This window comes from Panthera onca, chromosome B2, assembly GCF_046562875.1.
Source record: "Panthera onca isolate mPanOnc1 chromosome B2, mPanOnc1 haplotype 2, whole genome shotgun sequence".
Taxonomy (NCBI): domain Eukaryota; kingdom Metazoa; phylum Chordata; class Mammalia; order Carnivora; family Felidae; genus Panthera; species Panthera onca.
In genome coordinates, this window is record NC_138343.1 from 51,377,661 (window position 1) to 51,392,149 (window position 14,489).

Sequence of the window (14,489 nt, forward strand, 5' to 3'; positions counted from 1 at the left end):
TTTTAAATATATTCCTAAAAATTCTAGTCTTTGGAAATCATAAGCAGGTTAAACTTTTAAGAGTACAGGCAAAACAGAAGCCAGTGTCAAACCAATGTCAATGCTTTTATGTCTCTACATTAATTACAGTCTGATTCCAATGAGTACTTGACCTTGAATGCTGGGAGCCAACGGGAGAGAGACCAAGGAACATTGATTTATCCTTCAGAGGTCAGTGAAAATATTTCACAAGGAAGGGGACTCAAAGCAAACGAACTTCAAGGAATGCAGCAAAGTGACCTCTTTAAAGCTGAATATGTCTTTGTTGTGGACTCGGAAGGGGAAGACGAATCTACCAGTGGAAAAGGTGAACAAGGCCCCCCTGGAGGGATGGGCACCACAGCTTCTCGGCCCAAGTCTCTAGCAATTTCCTCCACTCTGGCCTCTGATGTGGTACGTCCCAAAACACGGGGGACAGACCTCCAGGCCCCATCACATCCTGAAATGTCTCATGGGATTGCCCCTCCACAAAAGCATGGGCAGGTAGGTTTTTCTTCTTGTCATAGAATAAAAGAAAATATTTACATACTCTTTATCCTAGGCTGTCTGCAAAGGCCTTCCTGTTTGAAGCAAATAAAACTCTCAAAGAGAAAAGATACTAAAAAACCAAAATCCCAAGATCATAAATCATCAGAGTAAATATAGATAATTAATTCATAAGACAAAAAAGATTATATAATTGTACTGCGAATTGGCTGAAGAGAAAATGTAAAATATTCAGCTGGAGTGGATCTGGGGGAATGTTATCTCTTACTTTTGAATAATTCTTGGAAGAGGTTGATACTGGGACTTTCTTAGGAGACAGTGCTGGGTTAGCTGGCTGCATCCAAAAGCATACTTCAGATAGGAGAAAGATCCTGTGGGAAGACATCAATTGAATATCAGATGTAGACACATTACTTTTAAACTGCTGAAAGAGTAGTAAAAGGACAGGCTAGGAAATAAGAGTGTGTAAGAAAAAAGAAATCTCACCTGTGTGTCTTATGGAGAGAATCTGTTGTAGTCCTGGAACCCACCAGTGCAGGGCTTGCCTCAGCGAAATGGGGAGAAGATTCCACCCCAAAACTTAGCAGCAAAATTGAAGAGTTCCTTTAAGATGGAGAACCTATTTAAGACCCATTTCTGTGACAGGCAGGAAAGAAAGGAGGTGGATAGAGAGGGATTTTGAAGGGAAAAATATGAAAGATTTGCCATTGGCTGGCTAATTGTCATAATGAAATTATAAAATGGTTTTGACAAGGCCTAGGTAGAATGTCAGGAATGCAAAGACTGGCTTTGGGAGTGGATAGTGGATGCAAAGTTCTCTTTTGTAAAGCAGGAGTCAGTATCATGATGTCCTATTTAGGATCTGTTAGAAAAGGCACTTGCAAGCATCTCAAAGTAGTTGGGAGAACATTTTTATTGGTGAGTTGGCCCTTTGGGGCTGATAGGACCTATGCATAATTGTAGAGTAGGCATCTTATTTGGGTGTCACCCTATCTTCATTTCTGCAGCTTTCACTGACTTCCTGATGCTTAATTTATGTCACTTTTAAGTATCCAGTATCCTTAGGCTACTCTTTCATGGTAGAAGACTCTCAGTAGGGTACCCCCATCTTGGTCTACTGGACTAAAACATTTATTTCCTCTCAAAATTTATTCTCAATGATTGGAAATGTTCTAATTATATAATTAAACATATTCTCAGTAAGCAGTGTTAGGCTTAAACATTTCTTTCTTGCCTCAGGAAAGATGATGGAATCACCAAGTTGTAGACATGGGGGCTCTCATAGTCAGGGGAGGGTAATTTTATCTGGCCCCTGTGAAGAAGAACATAAAGGCATGATGATAAAAAATAGAAGAAAACAAAGAAAATATTCTTAATGAAGCAATTTTTGGATTTTTGATTCACTCCTTCCCCCAATTGTTAGATTTTTTCCCCCTGAGTTGGTCATTTAACTTGTTTTTATGTGATCAAATATATATAAGTCAAACTAGAGACTGGATACATACCTTGGGATCTTTTTTCCAAAATATATTATTTTGCAGTAGGTTATAGTTCATGTTATCAAAGCTCCTAATGAAAAGGCAAAGTTCAACCTAATTCACCAGTAGTGGCTGAAAATTACGGTTACCACTAATGGAGGAATAGTAGACCTTGGAAAGTTTGGGAATAGCCATTGTTCCTGTTTCCATTTCCTATAATAATCCATTTGAGTGATGAATAGTAGAACATCATCAAATAAAAATAAGATGAAATAAGGTAACTGTTACCCACAAATGTTTACATCATTTACAATGATCCAGGCACCAAAGAAGGCATTCAGTATTTTAATGTAGTCAGTAGTAGGAACAACAACTCTAAAGAATATCCTGATTGGATTACTTCATGCCAACAACGTCAATTTTTCAATCAGAAATGTAGTCATTTAAGTGAATTAACTGGTAAAAATGAATCCATGTATAGAACTGTCTACAAATTAGCACTATTAGCAACAATTTATTAAGCTATCCTAAAAAATGCCTTCAGTTCCTGGTTTGGCTTTTACCTTTTCAAGAAACTAGCTTAGATGTCATTTTCTGTTCACATCTTGTACTTCTCTTCCTCGGTTCTTCTGAACTATCACAAGAGTACACACTTCGTAGCTTTCCATCCCTGAGCCCCTGATTCCTCTTTGTAAAGCTTATTTCTTCCCCAGACCCATCTCCGTTTTGGCCTGGGCTACTTAACACTAAGCTCAGCAGAAGGAGCACCTCTTCCACTTTCCATATATATTTTTAGCCTTTTTAGAAAATCTCTATTATAACTCCTTTTCGCTGTGTTGTAATGACACATTATTTTTTCTTCCTCAGTAGGCAGAGAACAACTTAAGTCAAGCTCTATCTCATTTATTTCTGTGTTTCCAGCACTTACTACAGTGTCTTTCACATAGGTGAGGTTCAGTAAGGTGTGTAAAAGGAATAAATATTTAAGTATTCACAGCTTTGGAGTCCTTGCACAGATATTGACCCCTTCATGACGTCAGCTTTGGTTCTCTGAGTCAGAATAAACTCTCCCTCAATATGATTCTGATAGCTTTTTCTTTTTGTCTTTTTTTCTTTTGGTACATCTTTTATAACAATTATCCTATTTCAGCATGTATTATAACTATTTAGGTGCATACCTTATCTCCCCTAGCAGATTGTAAAGTCTTTAGAGGTAAAAGTCCATGTTAAATCCATTTTTATTAAACATGTTGTTCCCTATAGTGATTATTATATTATCATGAATATAGTGAATATAAATATTGGGTTGAATATATTTATATCCCAAATACTTTCACTGAAGTGGCATGTTTAAATAAAAGCACATTATGTTAAAAAAATCACTAGACAATTAAAAACTTTAAAGTGTAGGTCAAAAGCAAAAATGCTGTATAAAATAAGCAATTGAATTAAAATCCTCTCAAATAAAATTCAGAAAGAAAGAGTAATATTTTTGAGTGTTGACATCTTGAATGATGATATAAAAGTCTAAGAATCGTCTTACCTAGGGATAGTATTAAGAGTTAACAGAGAAGTGAATATACACATAACAAACAGTGGTTTGGCTGAAAGACATATGATAAAGCCTGTAGCTGAGGCAAACAGTGGGAATTAAAAAAAGAACTTACAGGGTAAGCATTTTTCATTGACATATATGGGAAAAATCAAGGATGAACGAAATTTAAATCAGGGAAATTGGATGAATGCTGATATCATTAGTTAAGGGAAATGTAATAGGTCTTGGGAAGGGATAGCAAGAGATAAGACATCTGATGCAGAGTTTGTGATGCCTTGGTGGCACAGCATGATTCCCTAGGAAGGAGCTGGAAGTATGAATCTGGAAAACAGAAGAGGAATGCGGGACTGGAGATTTTGCTATATAAATTGATGAGGGTGGAGGTATTTACTCATGGAAAGAATGTAGAACAAAAAGACATAAGATACAAACCAGGAAAGGGGTGCCTGGGTGGTTCAGTCAGTTGAGCGCCCGACTCTTGATTTCAGCTCAGGTCATGATCCTGGGGTTGTGGGATTGAGGCCTGCATTGGGCTTTGCTCTGAGCCTGGAGCCTGCTTCATATTCTCTCTCTCTCTCTCTCTCTCTCTCTCTCTCTGTCTCTCTCTCTCTCTCTGCCCCTTTTTCCCACTTGTGCTCTCTCTCTCTCTAAAACAAACAAGATACAAACCAGGAAAGAGCAAAATGTGAAGGGTCTATGAAAGACTACAAGCCAATGACAGGGACTGAGGTGACAAAGGAAGTTGCAGAAAGGGGTTTCATGCAATGAAAGCTGGAGGGATGTTGAACAAAAAGAATAGCCTATAAACAACATCAAATAAATTAAAAAAATAAAATATTATAAATAATGCATGAGGAAAAATAAAATACAAAACAAGGTCAGATAAAGTAGGACCCTCAAAGCCTATTAAATCTGGGAATCAGAAGGTCATTTGGTGACCTTAAGAAGAGCAGTATGAGGGGGGTGATAGGGACAGAAATGCAGCTAAGATAGGGATAGATGGTAAGGAAAGGAGACCATGTACTGGAGAGATGGTATGGGAAGGCAGGAACGACAGAGGCATCATACTGGCCATGCTCCTCTGGACAGTCACTTGGAATCTTAAACCTTAGTTTCCTCATTCATAAAATGGGGTAATGATATCAACCTCCCTTGTGAAGATTAAATGAGATAATATATGTAATGTGCCTAGAACAGTGCCTGGCTCGTGGTATGTTCTCCACAGGTGACTTACTATATTTAAGAAGTTTGAGAGGGGCCCCTGGATGACGCGGTCAGTTAAGTATTTGACTTCTGCTCAGGTCATGACCTAGCAGGCAGGTTCATGAGTTCAAGCCCCATGTCAGGCTCTCTGCTGTCAGCACAGAGCCTGCTTCTGATCCTCTGTCCCCCTCTCTCTCTGCCCCTCTCTCACTTGCACTCTCTCTCCGTCTCTCTCAAAAGAAATAAAAATAAAGAATTTGAGATGGCAGCGTGTTTGGGGGTGCAGGGTAAGGAACTTGTAAGGAGGCAGAGGTTTTATATTGGTTCAGCTGTAGTTTGGGCATAAGAACAAAGGAGAAGACATGGAAAATGAGGTAAAAAAACTGGCTGGGGTTAAATAAAGGCTGTTCTTACATCAAAGTGTGGGAAATTAGGACACCGGCATGCATATTTATTAAGTACCTAGATTTTATGGATCCATGGAAAAGAGATTACAACAAATTATTTGGCTAGGGCATTAGACATAGAAGCTTTCCTTATGCTCCCAGGCTTTAATCTGCTCTGTGCTGGCAGAACCCTTGAGATCCCCCAGTGGTAGCAGGTTGTTTCCTCTGGATGAGATCAATTGTGCCATTAGCCTAAGGGGCAGAGAAAGCACATTAATGGAAAATCAAGTTGCTTTGATGATTCCAGCAGAAAGTTGATGGCTCCTATTAACAGGAGTGTCTCCTGACTTGATGTCAGAATTCAATTTTTTTCCTTGTTGGCGAAATAAAGACTGAACCGGATGTCAGAGTTCCTGTTCTCCCCTTCCTCTGCTCATCTTCACTAATCAGAGTCTAGAGCAGAGCAGCATGGGTGGCTCAGTCGGTTAAGCTCCTGACTTTGGTTCAGGTCATGATCTCACAGTTCATGAGTTTGAACCCCCATTGGGTTCTGTGCTGATAGCTTGGAGGCTGGACCCTGCCTTGGATTCTGTGTCTCCCTCTCTCTCTACCCCTCACCTGCTCACACGCTGTCTCTCTCTCATTCTCTCTCAAAATTAAATAAACATTAAAAAAATAATAAAAAAAGAACAAGGAGGGACAGTCACTGATGAGGCTTTCTTCAAAGAAAGGTGATGAGACTCTAGGTCCTAGCAGTCTGTCATTCTGTTCTTATATCCACTAGACACTTTGTTTCTTCATTCCTGCATGAAGGTAATATGCCAGGTACAGGAGAATAAGGGAATTAATTGTAAAAGACAGGACCTGACTTCAGGGGATTTGAAAAAGATGCACCTGAAAACAATGACAATGAAAAGGAACACGTTCTAGGAACAAGGGGAGATTCAGGGGGAGGATGCCTAGATCAGCCTGCACCATCAGGAAGGTTCACACTGTAGAAGCCCAATGTGCATGATGAATACAAGTTTTCTTGGCAGATACCTAGGGCCTGGACATTTCAGATAGTGCGAACAACCAGGGAAGTGCCAACTTATAAGAAGCGGGTAGAAGAAGACAAGGACTCTGGAAAGGACTCATCAGAAGACAGGAGATAAAGTAGGAGACAGTGATGAAATAAAAGCCACAGATAAAACAGCTTTAAAAAGGAGAGAGAGATAGGAGGTCAGATTCTATAGAGAAATCAGAAACGATAAGGCATTTGTTTTGCCCTAGTGCCTCTTGGGCATAGAAAAAAAAAATCACTGTAGACATTGGTGATAACAGTTCCTGTGGAAGAGTAGGGGATAAAAACTCTTTAGAGGTCATTGGGAAGTGTGTTAGTTTTCTATTGCTGCATAACAGATGACCGTAAATTTATTGGCTTTAATAAAATACTATTTATTGTCTTAAGGCTTCCGTAGTCAGAAGTCTGTGCACAGCTGAACCTGTTCCTTGCTCAGGGCCTCCTGAGTTTGAAGTTAAGGGATCAGGCTGCCCTCTCACGTGGAGGCCCTGCAAGGGAAGGATCTGCTCCTCAACTCCCTCTTGTTATTGGCAGAATTCTTTTCCTAGACGCTGTAGAACTCATGGGAGCTTACTTCTTAAAGCTGACAATGAGAAAGCAAATCTCTGACACTGTAATCTCTAAACTTTTGACCCTCTTTTAAAGAGCTCATTTGGGGCGCATCTGTGAAGCGTCTGACTCTTGGTTTCAACACAGGTCGTGAACTGGTTTCCCGAGTTCGAGTCCCACCATTGGACTTCATGCTGACAGTGCGGAGCCTGCTTGGGCTTCTCTGTCTCCCCCTCTGCTTCTGCCCCTCTCCCACTTAAGCTGCCTCTGTCTCTCTCAAAATAAATTAATAAACTTAAAAAATTAAAGAGCTCACTTAATGAGGTCATGCTTACGCAGGATAATCTGTTGGTTAACTTAAAGCCAGCTGACCAGGGACTTTAATTACATCTGAAAAATGCCTTCACCTTTGCCACATTCTATTAGAAGCAAGTCATGGATTCTGCTCCTTTGAAAAGAGGCGGGGGTAATAAAAGGGTGGGGCTCGTTAGGAAGTCTCTTTAAGGTGTGTTGGGTGAAGTAAGGAAATCAATACAGTGATTGTATGGTACAGGTGTCAGAAGAAAACAACATGGGTCTGAAATGAAGGGATATGCAGGATCCACAAAACTCTTGGTGCACGTGTGTGCACATGTTTTTATCAGTTAGCATTTGCTGCATAACAAACCAAGCAAAATGTAGTGTTTTCAAACAGCTAACATTTATTTGGCTCAAATATCTACAGGTCAGAAGTTTGGCTGTGTTCAGGTGGGTGGTTCTGCGTATCTGTGATAGGGTCAGCTAATCTTTGCTGTGGTTCACTTGTCTGCAATTGGCTGCTCGGTCAGCTGGTAGCTGGTTAGCTGAGATGTGGTTTTGTATCCTCCCGTAGACCAGCCTGGGCGCATTCACGTCATGGTGATGTTCTGTCCTCAGCAAGCCAGTAAGCTCCAAGGCATTTGTGTCTTTCAAGCCATTGCTTCTTGTGTCACATTTGCTAATGTCCCACTGGCCAAAACAAGTCTTAAGGCCAGTTGAGATGGAGGCAGGTGGGAAAGGAGGACTTTGCCTTTTTTATGAAAAGAGTAGAGAATCTGGGGCATTTTTATAATCTACCGCATAATATTTATTACTATGTTTTTAAAGTTTGGAAGCATTCTGCTTTATATTTATGAGACAAATGAGACAGCTAATAAAAAGGAAAAAGGATGGCTACGTAGCACAAGGGGCATAACTGATGAAATAAGATTCCAAAGAAGGCAAGAGCTGCTGTGATTCAGAGTACACAGGGAAAATTTACCTTTTAAACAATTGAAAAGTCAACATTTTCCCTTAGAAGGAAGGAGAAAGAATAAGAATAGATGTAGAAAACAATAGATTTTCCTGTTAATCTCAGTTTTCCTTGGAGAAAGTGAATCTAGGTCATCTATTGAGTACAACAAGAGGAGTGATGAGAACAGGGTTTATGGAGAGTGTTAACTTTTGGAAGACCTGTTGTTCAGGGCAGGATGGGAAGCTGAGGACAAAACAAAAGAAAACAACAACAACAACAACAACAACAACAACAAAATACTGAGAGGCACAGGGCCCAGTTGAGACTGTAAGACCTTAACTTTATGATGCCAGTCTAAAGTGCCTTCTAGCTCATATGTGAGAGAAAGATGCCTTCCTCTGCACAGGTTCAGGGAATTCAGTTCCACTCTAGGCTGATATCTGCATAAGGGACAAGTTCCTAGGTCAAGTGCAGTGGCCCTGCCAATCAAAAGGGCTGTGTTATTTTTTATTTCTTTTTTTCTCCATTGTTTTTTTTTTTTTTTTTACATTCCAGTATAATTAATGTGCAGTGTTATATTAGTTTTGGGCGAGCGGTACAGTGATTCTACAATTCTAAACATTATTCAGAGCTCATATGATAAGTGTACTCTTAATCTATTTCACCTATTTCACCCATCCCCCAGTCTCCCCAGCCCTACTTTCTCCCCTCTGGGAGAAATTTGTTCTCTGTAGTTCAGAGTCTGTTTTTTCTTTTTTATTATCTCTTTTTTTTGTTGGTTTGTTTTGTTTCTTAAATTCCACGTATGAGTGAAATCACTTATTTCACTTACCATTATACCCTCTAGATCCATCCATGTTGTTGCAAATGGCAAGACTTTGCATTTTTCATTCTTTTCATTTTTCATCTTTTCAATGAAAAGATTTTTCATTCTTTTTTGTGGCTGAGTAATATTCGTGTGTGTGTGTGTGTGTGTGTGTGTGTGTGTGTCTACCACTTCTTCTCTATCCATTCATGTATCTATCAGTGGACATTTGGGCTGCTTCTTTAATTTGTCTACTATAAATAATGCTGCAATAAACATAGACGTGCATTTATCTTTTGCATTTAGTGTTCTCATATTCTCTGGGTAAATAACCAGTAGTAGAATTACTGGATCATATGCTGGTTTTATTTTTAAGTTTTTGAGAGACTTTTATACTGTTTTTCACAGTGACTGTACCAGTTTGCATTCCTACCAACAGTGCATGAGAGTTTCTTTTTTTCCAGTCCTCAGCAACACTTCTTTTTTCTTGTGTTTTTGATTTTAGCCATTCTGACAGGTATGAGGTGATATGTTATGGTGGTTTTGATTTGAATTTCCATGATGATGAGTGATGTGGAGCATTTTTTCATACGTCTGGATGTGTTGGAGAAATATCTGTGTATGCCTTCTGCCCATTTTTAATTGGCTTTTTTTTGGTGTTGAGTTGTATAAGTTCTTTATATATATTTTCTGGATCCTAACCCCCTATCAGATATATCATTTTCAATTATCTTCTCACATTCCATAGGCTGTAAGTTAGTTTTGTTGATTATTTCCTTTCCTTTCCTTTGCAGAAGCTTTTTATTTTTATGTAGTCCCAATAGTTCATTTTTGCTTTTATTTCCCTTGCCTCAGGAGATACCTCTAGAAAAATGTTGCTATGGCCAATGCCAGAGTAATGACTACCTGTGCTCTCTTCTAGAATTTTCATGGTTTTGGGTCATTAATCCATTTTGAGTAAATTTTTGTGTAGGTGTGAGAAAGTGTCCAGTTTCATTCTTTTGCATGTAGCTGTCCTGTTTTACAAACACGATTTGTTGAAGAGACTGTCTTTTTCCCATTTCCCACTCTTGCCTCCTTTGTTGAAGATTAGCTGGTCATATAATTGTGAGTTTATTTCTGGGCTCTCTATCCTGTTCTTTTAGATTCATGTGTTTATTTTTGTGCCAGTGCCATACTGTTTTGAGTACTACTACTTTGTAGTATATCTTGATATCTGAGATTGTGATACTTCTAGTTTTGTTCTTTTTCAATATTGCTTTGGCTATTCAGGGTCTTTTGTGGTTCAATACAAATTTTAAGATTATTTGCTCTAGTTTTGTAAAACATTCTATTGGTATTTTGATAGGGGTTGCATTAAATCTGTAGATTGTTTTGGGTAGTATAGACATTTAACAATATTTGTTCTTCTGACCCATGAGCGTGGAAGGTCTTTCCATTTCTTTGGGTCACCTGTTTCTTTTATCACTGTTTTGCAGTTTTCAGAGTACAGGTTTTTCACCTCCTTGGTTAAGTTTATTCCTAGGTATCTTATTATTTTTGTTTTTTTATCCATTCCATTACCCTATGTCTTTTGATTGGAGTGTTTAGTCCATTTACAAACAAAATAATTATTGTTAGGTTCATACTCATTGCCATTTGTTACTTGTTTTATGGTTGTTTTCATAATTCTTCTCTGTTTCTTTCTTCCCTTGCTCTCTGCTCTCATGGTTTGCTGGTTTTCTTTAGTGGTATGCTTGAATTCCTTTCTCTTTATTTTCTGTGTATCTATTACCAGTTTTCGCTTTGTGGTTACCATTAGAATTATATATAACATCTAAATACATATAGAGTCTATATTAATTTGATGGTGGCTTAAGTTTGCACCCATTGCAAAAGCACTAAATTTCTACTTCTCTCCCCACCCCCACCCCCACATCTTAGGTATATGGTGTCATACTTCACATCCCTTTTTCTGTTAATCCCTTGACTGCTTTTTATAGATATACTTAATTTTATTGCTTTTGTGCTTCCAGCTTTTCTTACTCCTACTTATATCTTTCCTTTCCACTCAAAGAGTCCCCTTTATATTTCTTCTAAGGCTGGTTTAGTCGTAATGAATTCCTTTAACTTTTGTTTGTCTGGGAAACTCTATCTCTCTATCTATTCTGAATGATAGCTTTGCTGGATAGAATATCGTTGGTTGTAGGGTTTTATTTCCTTTCAGCACTTGGAATATATCATGCCACTCTTTTCTGGCCTGCAACATTTCTGCTGAAAAATCTACTGATAGCTTTATGGGGTCTCTCTCATACATAACTGTTTTCTTTTCTCTTACTGCTTTTGAAATTCTCTCTTTATCACTACTTTTTGCCATTTTAATTACTATGTGTCTTGGTGTAGGCCTCCTTGGGTTAATTTTTTGGGGGTCTGTCTGTATCTCCTTGATCTGAGTTTCTGTTTCCTCTCTCAGATCTGGAAAGTTTTCAGCTGTTATTTCTTCAAGTTAATTTTCTTTCTTCTTTTCTTTCTCTGCTCCTTCTGGGTTCCCTATAATGTGAATGTTATTATGCTTGATAGTGTCGCTGAGTTCCCTTAATCTATTTTCATTTATTATTATTATTATTTTTTCTCTCTCTTGTTCAGCTTGATTGCTTTCCATTACTCTTCCTCCAGGTTGCTGATCTGTGCTTCTTACTTCTTCTTGTCCACTATTTATTCCCTCTAATGTACTTTCAATTATAGTTATTGAGTTCTTCATCTCTGGTTACTGTTTATATTTTCTGTCTTTTTGTGGAGGGTCACAATGAGATCCTCCACTTTTTTCTCAAGTTCAGTGACAGTCTTTATGACCATTACTTTAAATTCTCTGTTAAGCATATTATTTATCTCTGTTTTATTTAGCTCTCTTGCTGTGATTTTGTCCTGTTTTTTTCATTTGGGATATATTCCTCTGTCTCCTCATTTTGTCTAACTCTCTGTCTGTTTCTCTGTGTTAGCAAAGTTGGCTATAAGTCTCCTAGTCTTGAAAGTAGTGGCCTTGAGAAAAAGAGGCCCCGCAGTGACCTACAGTGCAGTGTCCCTTGTTCACCAGAACCTGGAAATTCAGAAGTGTCTTTTATATATGTTGCATGTTCCCCTATTATTGTGGCTGAGCCTTCAGCTTAGTCATTTTCAAAGGCTCTCTTTGCCTGTTGTGGGCAGAATTAGGCCCCTATGTTGTTAGTGGGTTGGTCTGGTGTTGCCTTGGGCTTGAGTTGAGTCTGACAAGACACTTGCCAGTGCTGTGGTGGTACTAAATAGCAGGGTGCTTTTGCTGTGTTATTCTCTGCAAAGCTTTGTTGATGGGCATTGCCTGCACTTAGAGAAGATATCTGCCTCCAGCCCATTGTTATGGCCAGAGTTGAATGTTGTGTGTGATTTTCTTCCCCATCCCTGGGGAAGGAGGCATTTTGAGGTGGTGCTGGCTCCTTTCAAGGCTGCTTTCACACTGCCATGCTTGTAACATGGCTTTGCATGGCCTCCCTCCAAGAGCATGTTGGATGAGGTGAGTTTGCAGAAGAGCAGAAGGGTGGGGCATCCTGTTAGTGAGCTAGGTGGATAGTGTTGGTTCTATGCTGGTTCCTGCACATATCCCTGTATGTAGGCTGGGGGGTAGGCTCTTTTGTTTTTAGAGGTGTCTCCTAAAGATAACTACCCCTCCAGCACATGCTCTGAGATTAGTAAGCAAATCTGTGTACCCCAGGAATCTTTCTTTTTCTTTATTTAAATTAAAAAAAAAGTTTATTTATCTTCAGAAAGAGCATGCAGGAGAAGGGCAGTGAGAGAGAGGGAAAGAGAGTCCCAAGCAGGCTCTGTACTGGCAGTGCAGAGCCTGATTTGGGGCTCAATCTTACAAAACCATGAGATCATGACCTGAGCCAAAATTGAGAGTCAGACACTTAACCTAGGTGGGACACTAACTAGGTGGGAGCCACCTAGGCATCCCAACTCCAGGCATTTTTCAAACTGCTGCTTTTATGCTGTGTCTAAGCAGGGCTATTTGTTGTGCTGTCTCTTTAAGGGTTGGAACTCAGTTTCCTATTGTTTTTCTGTTCTCCCAGAGCTGAGCCTGCTGATTCTTAAATTTCCAGGTGTCAAGCCCCTCTGATTGTAAGCACTCCTGAAGTTAGGCTTCCTAGTTTTCAAAGCCAGATATTATGGGGATTTTTCTTCCCACTGCAAGTACCTTGTGCCCAGGGCACGTGGTATGGGGTCTGCTCCTTTCCCCTCTCAGCACTCATGGTGTCCCTCCCTCTAAGGACAGTCCCCTGGGTCAGTTTTGCTCCCAAATGTGTCTCTACTTTCCCTAATCTCTTTGGTGTGGCCTGTTCTCTACAATTAGCTGTGGAGAGTCTGTTCTGCCAGTCGTCAGGTCTTTTTCTGGGTTATTGACACTGATGTGGGTGTTATCTAGGTGTATCCCTGGGATAAAGTGAGCCTAGGATCTTCCTACTTGACCATCTTCCCGGGAAGCCCTTTGTTATTATTATTATTTTCATAGCCGCTTTAAGTAGATTAGGTGTAGGAGCATAATGGCAGCAGGATTGATTTAAAATTAAAGATTTGGCAAGTGGATTAGAAAAAGAACAAGGTGGCTATAATGTTGACAATACTGGCCGGAAGGTTGAGATTGAACAAAGTATTTCTAAAACCTGAGATGGAAAATAGTAGGAGATGAGAAAGATGAGATGAGAGAGGGACTCTGTCATGAAGGAAGTTACTTAGTTCACATTATACATGGAGAAAGTTTTGATGACATCTTGAGTGTAGGTGTGCTCTGATTAGATTTTAAAAAGTTGCTCTAATGCTAGGTTAAATGGGAGTGCAACTAGAGGTAGAAATACCAGAAATATTATTTAAATTGTTAAGGTTTGAAAGGCTGAGAATCTATCTGCCCAATGATATTACGAGTGTTCATTAGTGAGATGACCCATAAATAGGTGTGTTTAGGAGGCCAAGGTGTTTTAATGTAATTACTGCATATAAGCTCAAAATGGAATCTAAAGTTTTTACCTTGCATGGCTGTACAGATTTAGGAGCAAGAGCTCTACTATATGGATCAATTTCTTGTGCCATCCTAATCTTGGGAACTATTCAGACAGCAGATCAATCACTCTTGCTTTTATTCAGATGCTTTGGAATCTAAGACTCATTAGAAAAAATTGAATATATACGGAAGCACTTAATTTAGGTTGACTAAAATTATAACAGCTCCACAAGAGAGATTGGTTGTTAGAATAACTGGTGGCTTCTGTTATACAGGATCCAAGAGTGGATTTAGCATTCAGATCATCCACTTGATGAGAGCAGAACACTATAAGAATCTTCTCTTACTGAGATTATTGTGAATGTATTCCAGAATTCAGGATAGTCTTTCTAGAAGAAGAAGTTAGGAATAACTTTGGAAGAAGTATATGGTAAGGGAACTCAAGGAATCAGAAGAAGGCTGTGAATTGGAGAACATAGTTGAAGGTAGCTTTGGAGAGGTGTTTAAAGCAAAGAGATCAACAAAGATCACGTTAGAAATAAATGATGAGGAAGACAGAGAATAGCCTTGAGGAGAAGGAATTAGAGCATCATTAACAAACCTAGAAAACAAAACAAGATGTTATAATGGAAGAGGATGAAGGGATAGAAATTTGTAGACATCAT

At 39.1% G+C, this 14,489-nt stretch overlaps 1 protein-coding gene across 12 annotated transcripts in view; it reads left to right on the forward strand.

Moving 5' to 3' along the window:
• Positions 1-14,489, forward strand: part of MLIP (muscular LMNA interacting protein) — a 248,873-nt gene that overhangs the window by 116,937 nt on the left and 117,447 nt on the right. For all 12 annotated transcript variants that reach the window (XM_078447011.2, XM_060615772.2, XM_078447017.2 and 9 more), the window contains exon 3: positions 130-522. In XM_078447011.2, the coding sequence (XP_078303137.1) occupies positions 130-522 (393 nt within the window). The remainder of the gene's footprint in view (positions 1-129; positions 523-14,489) is intronic.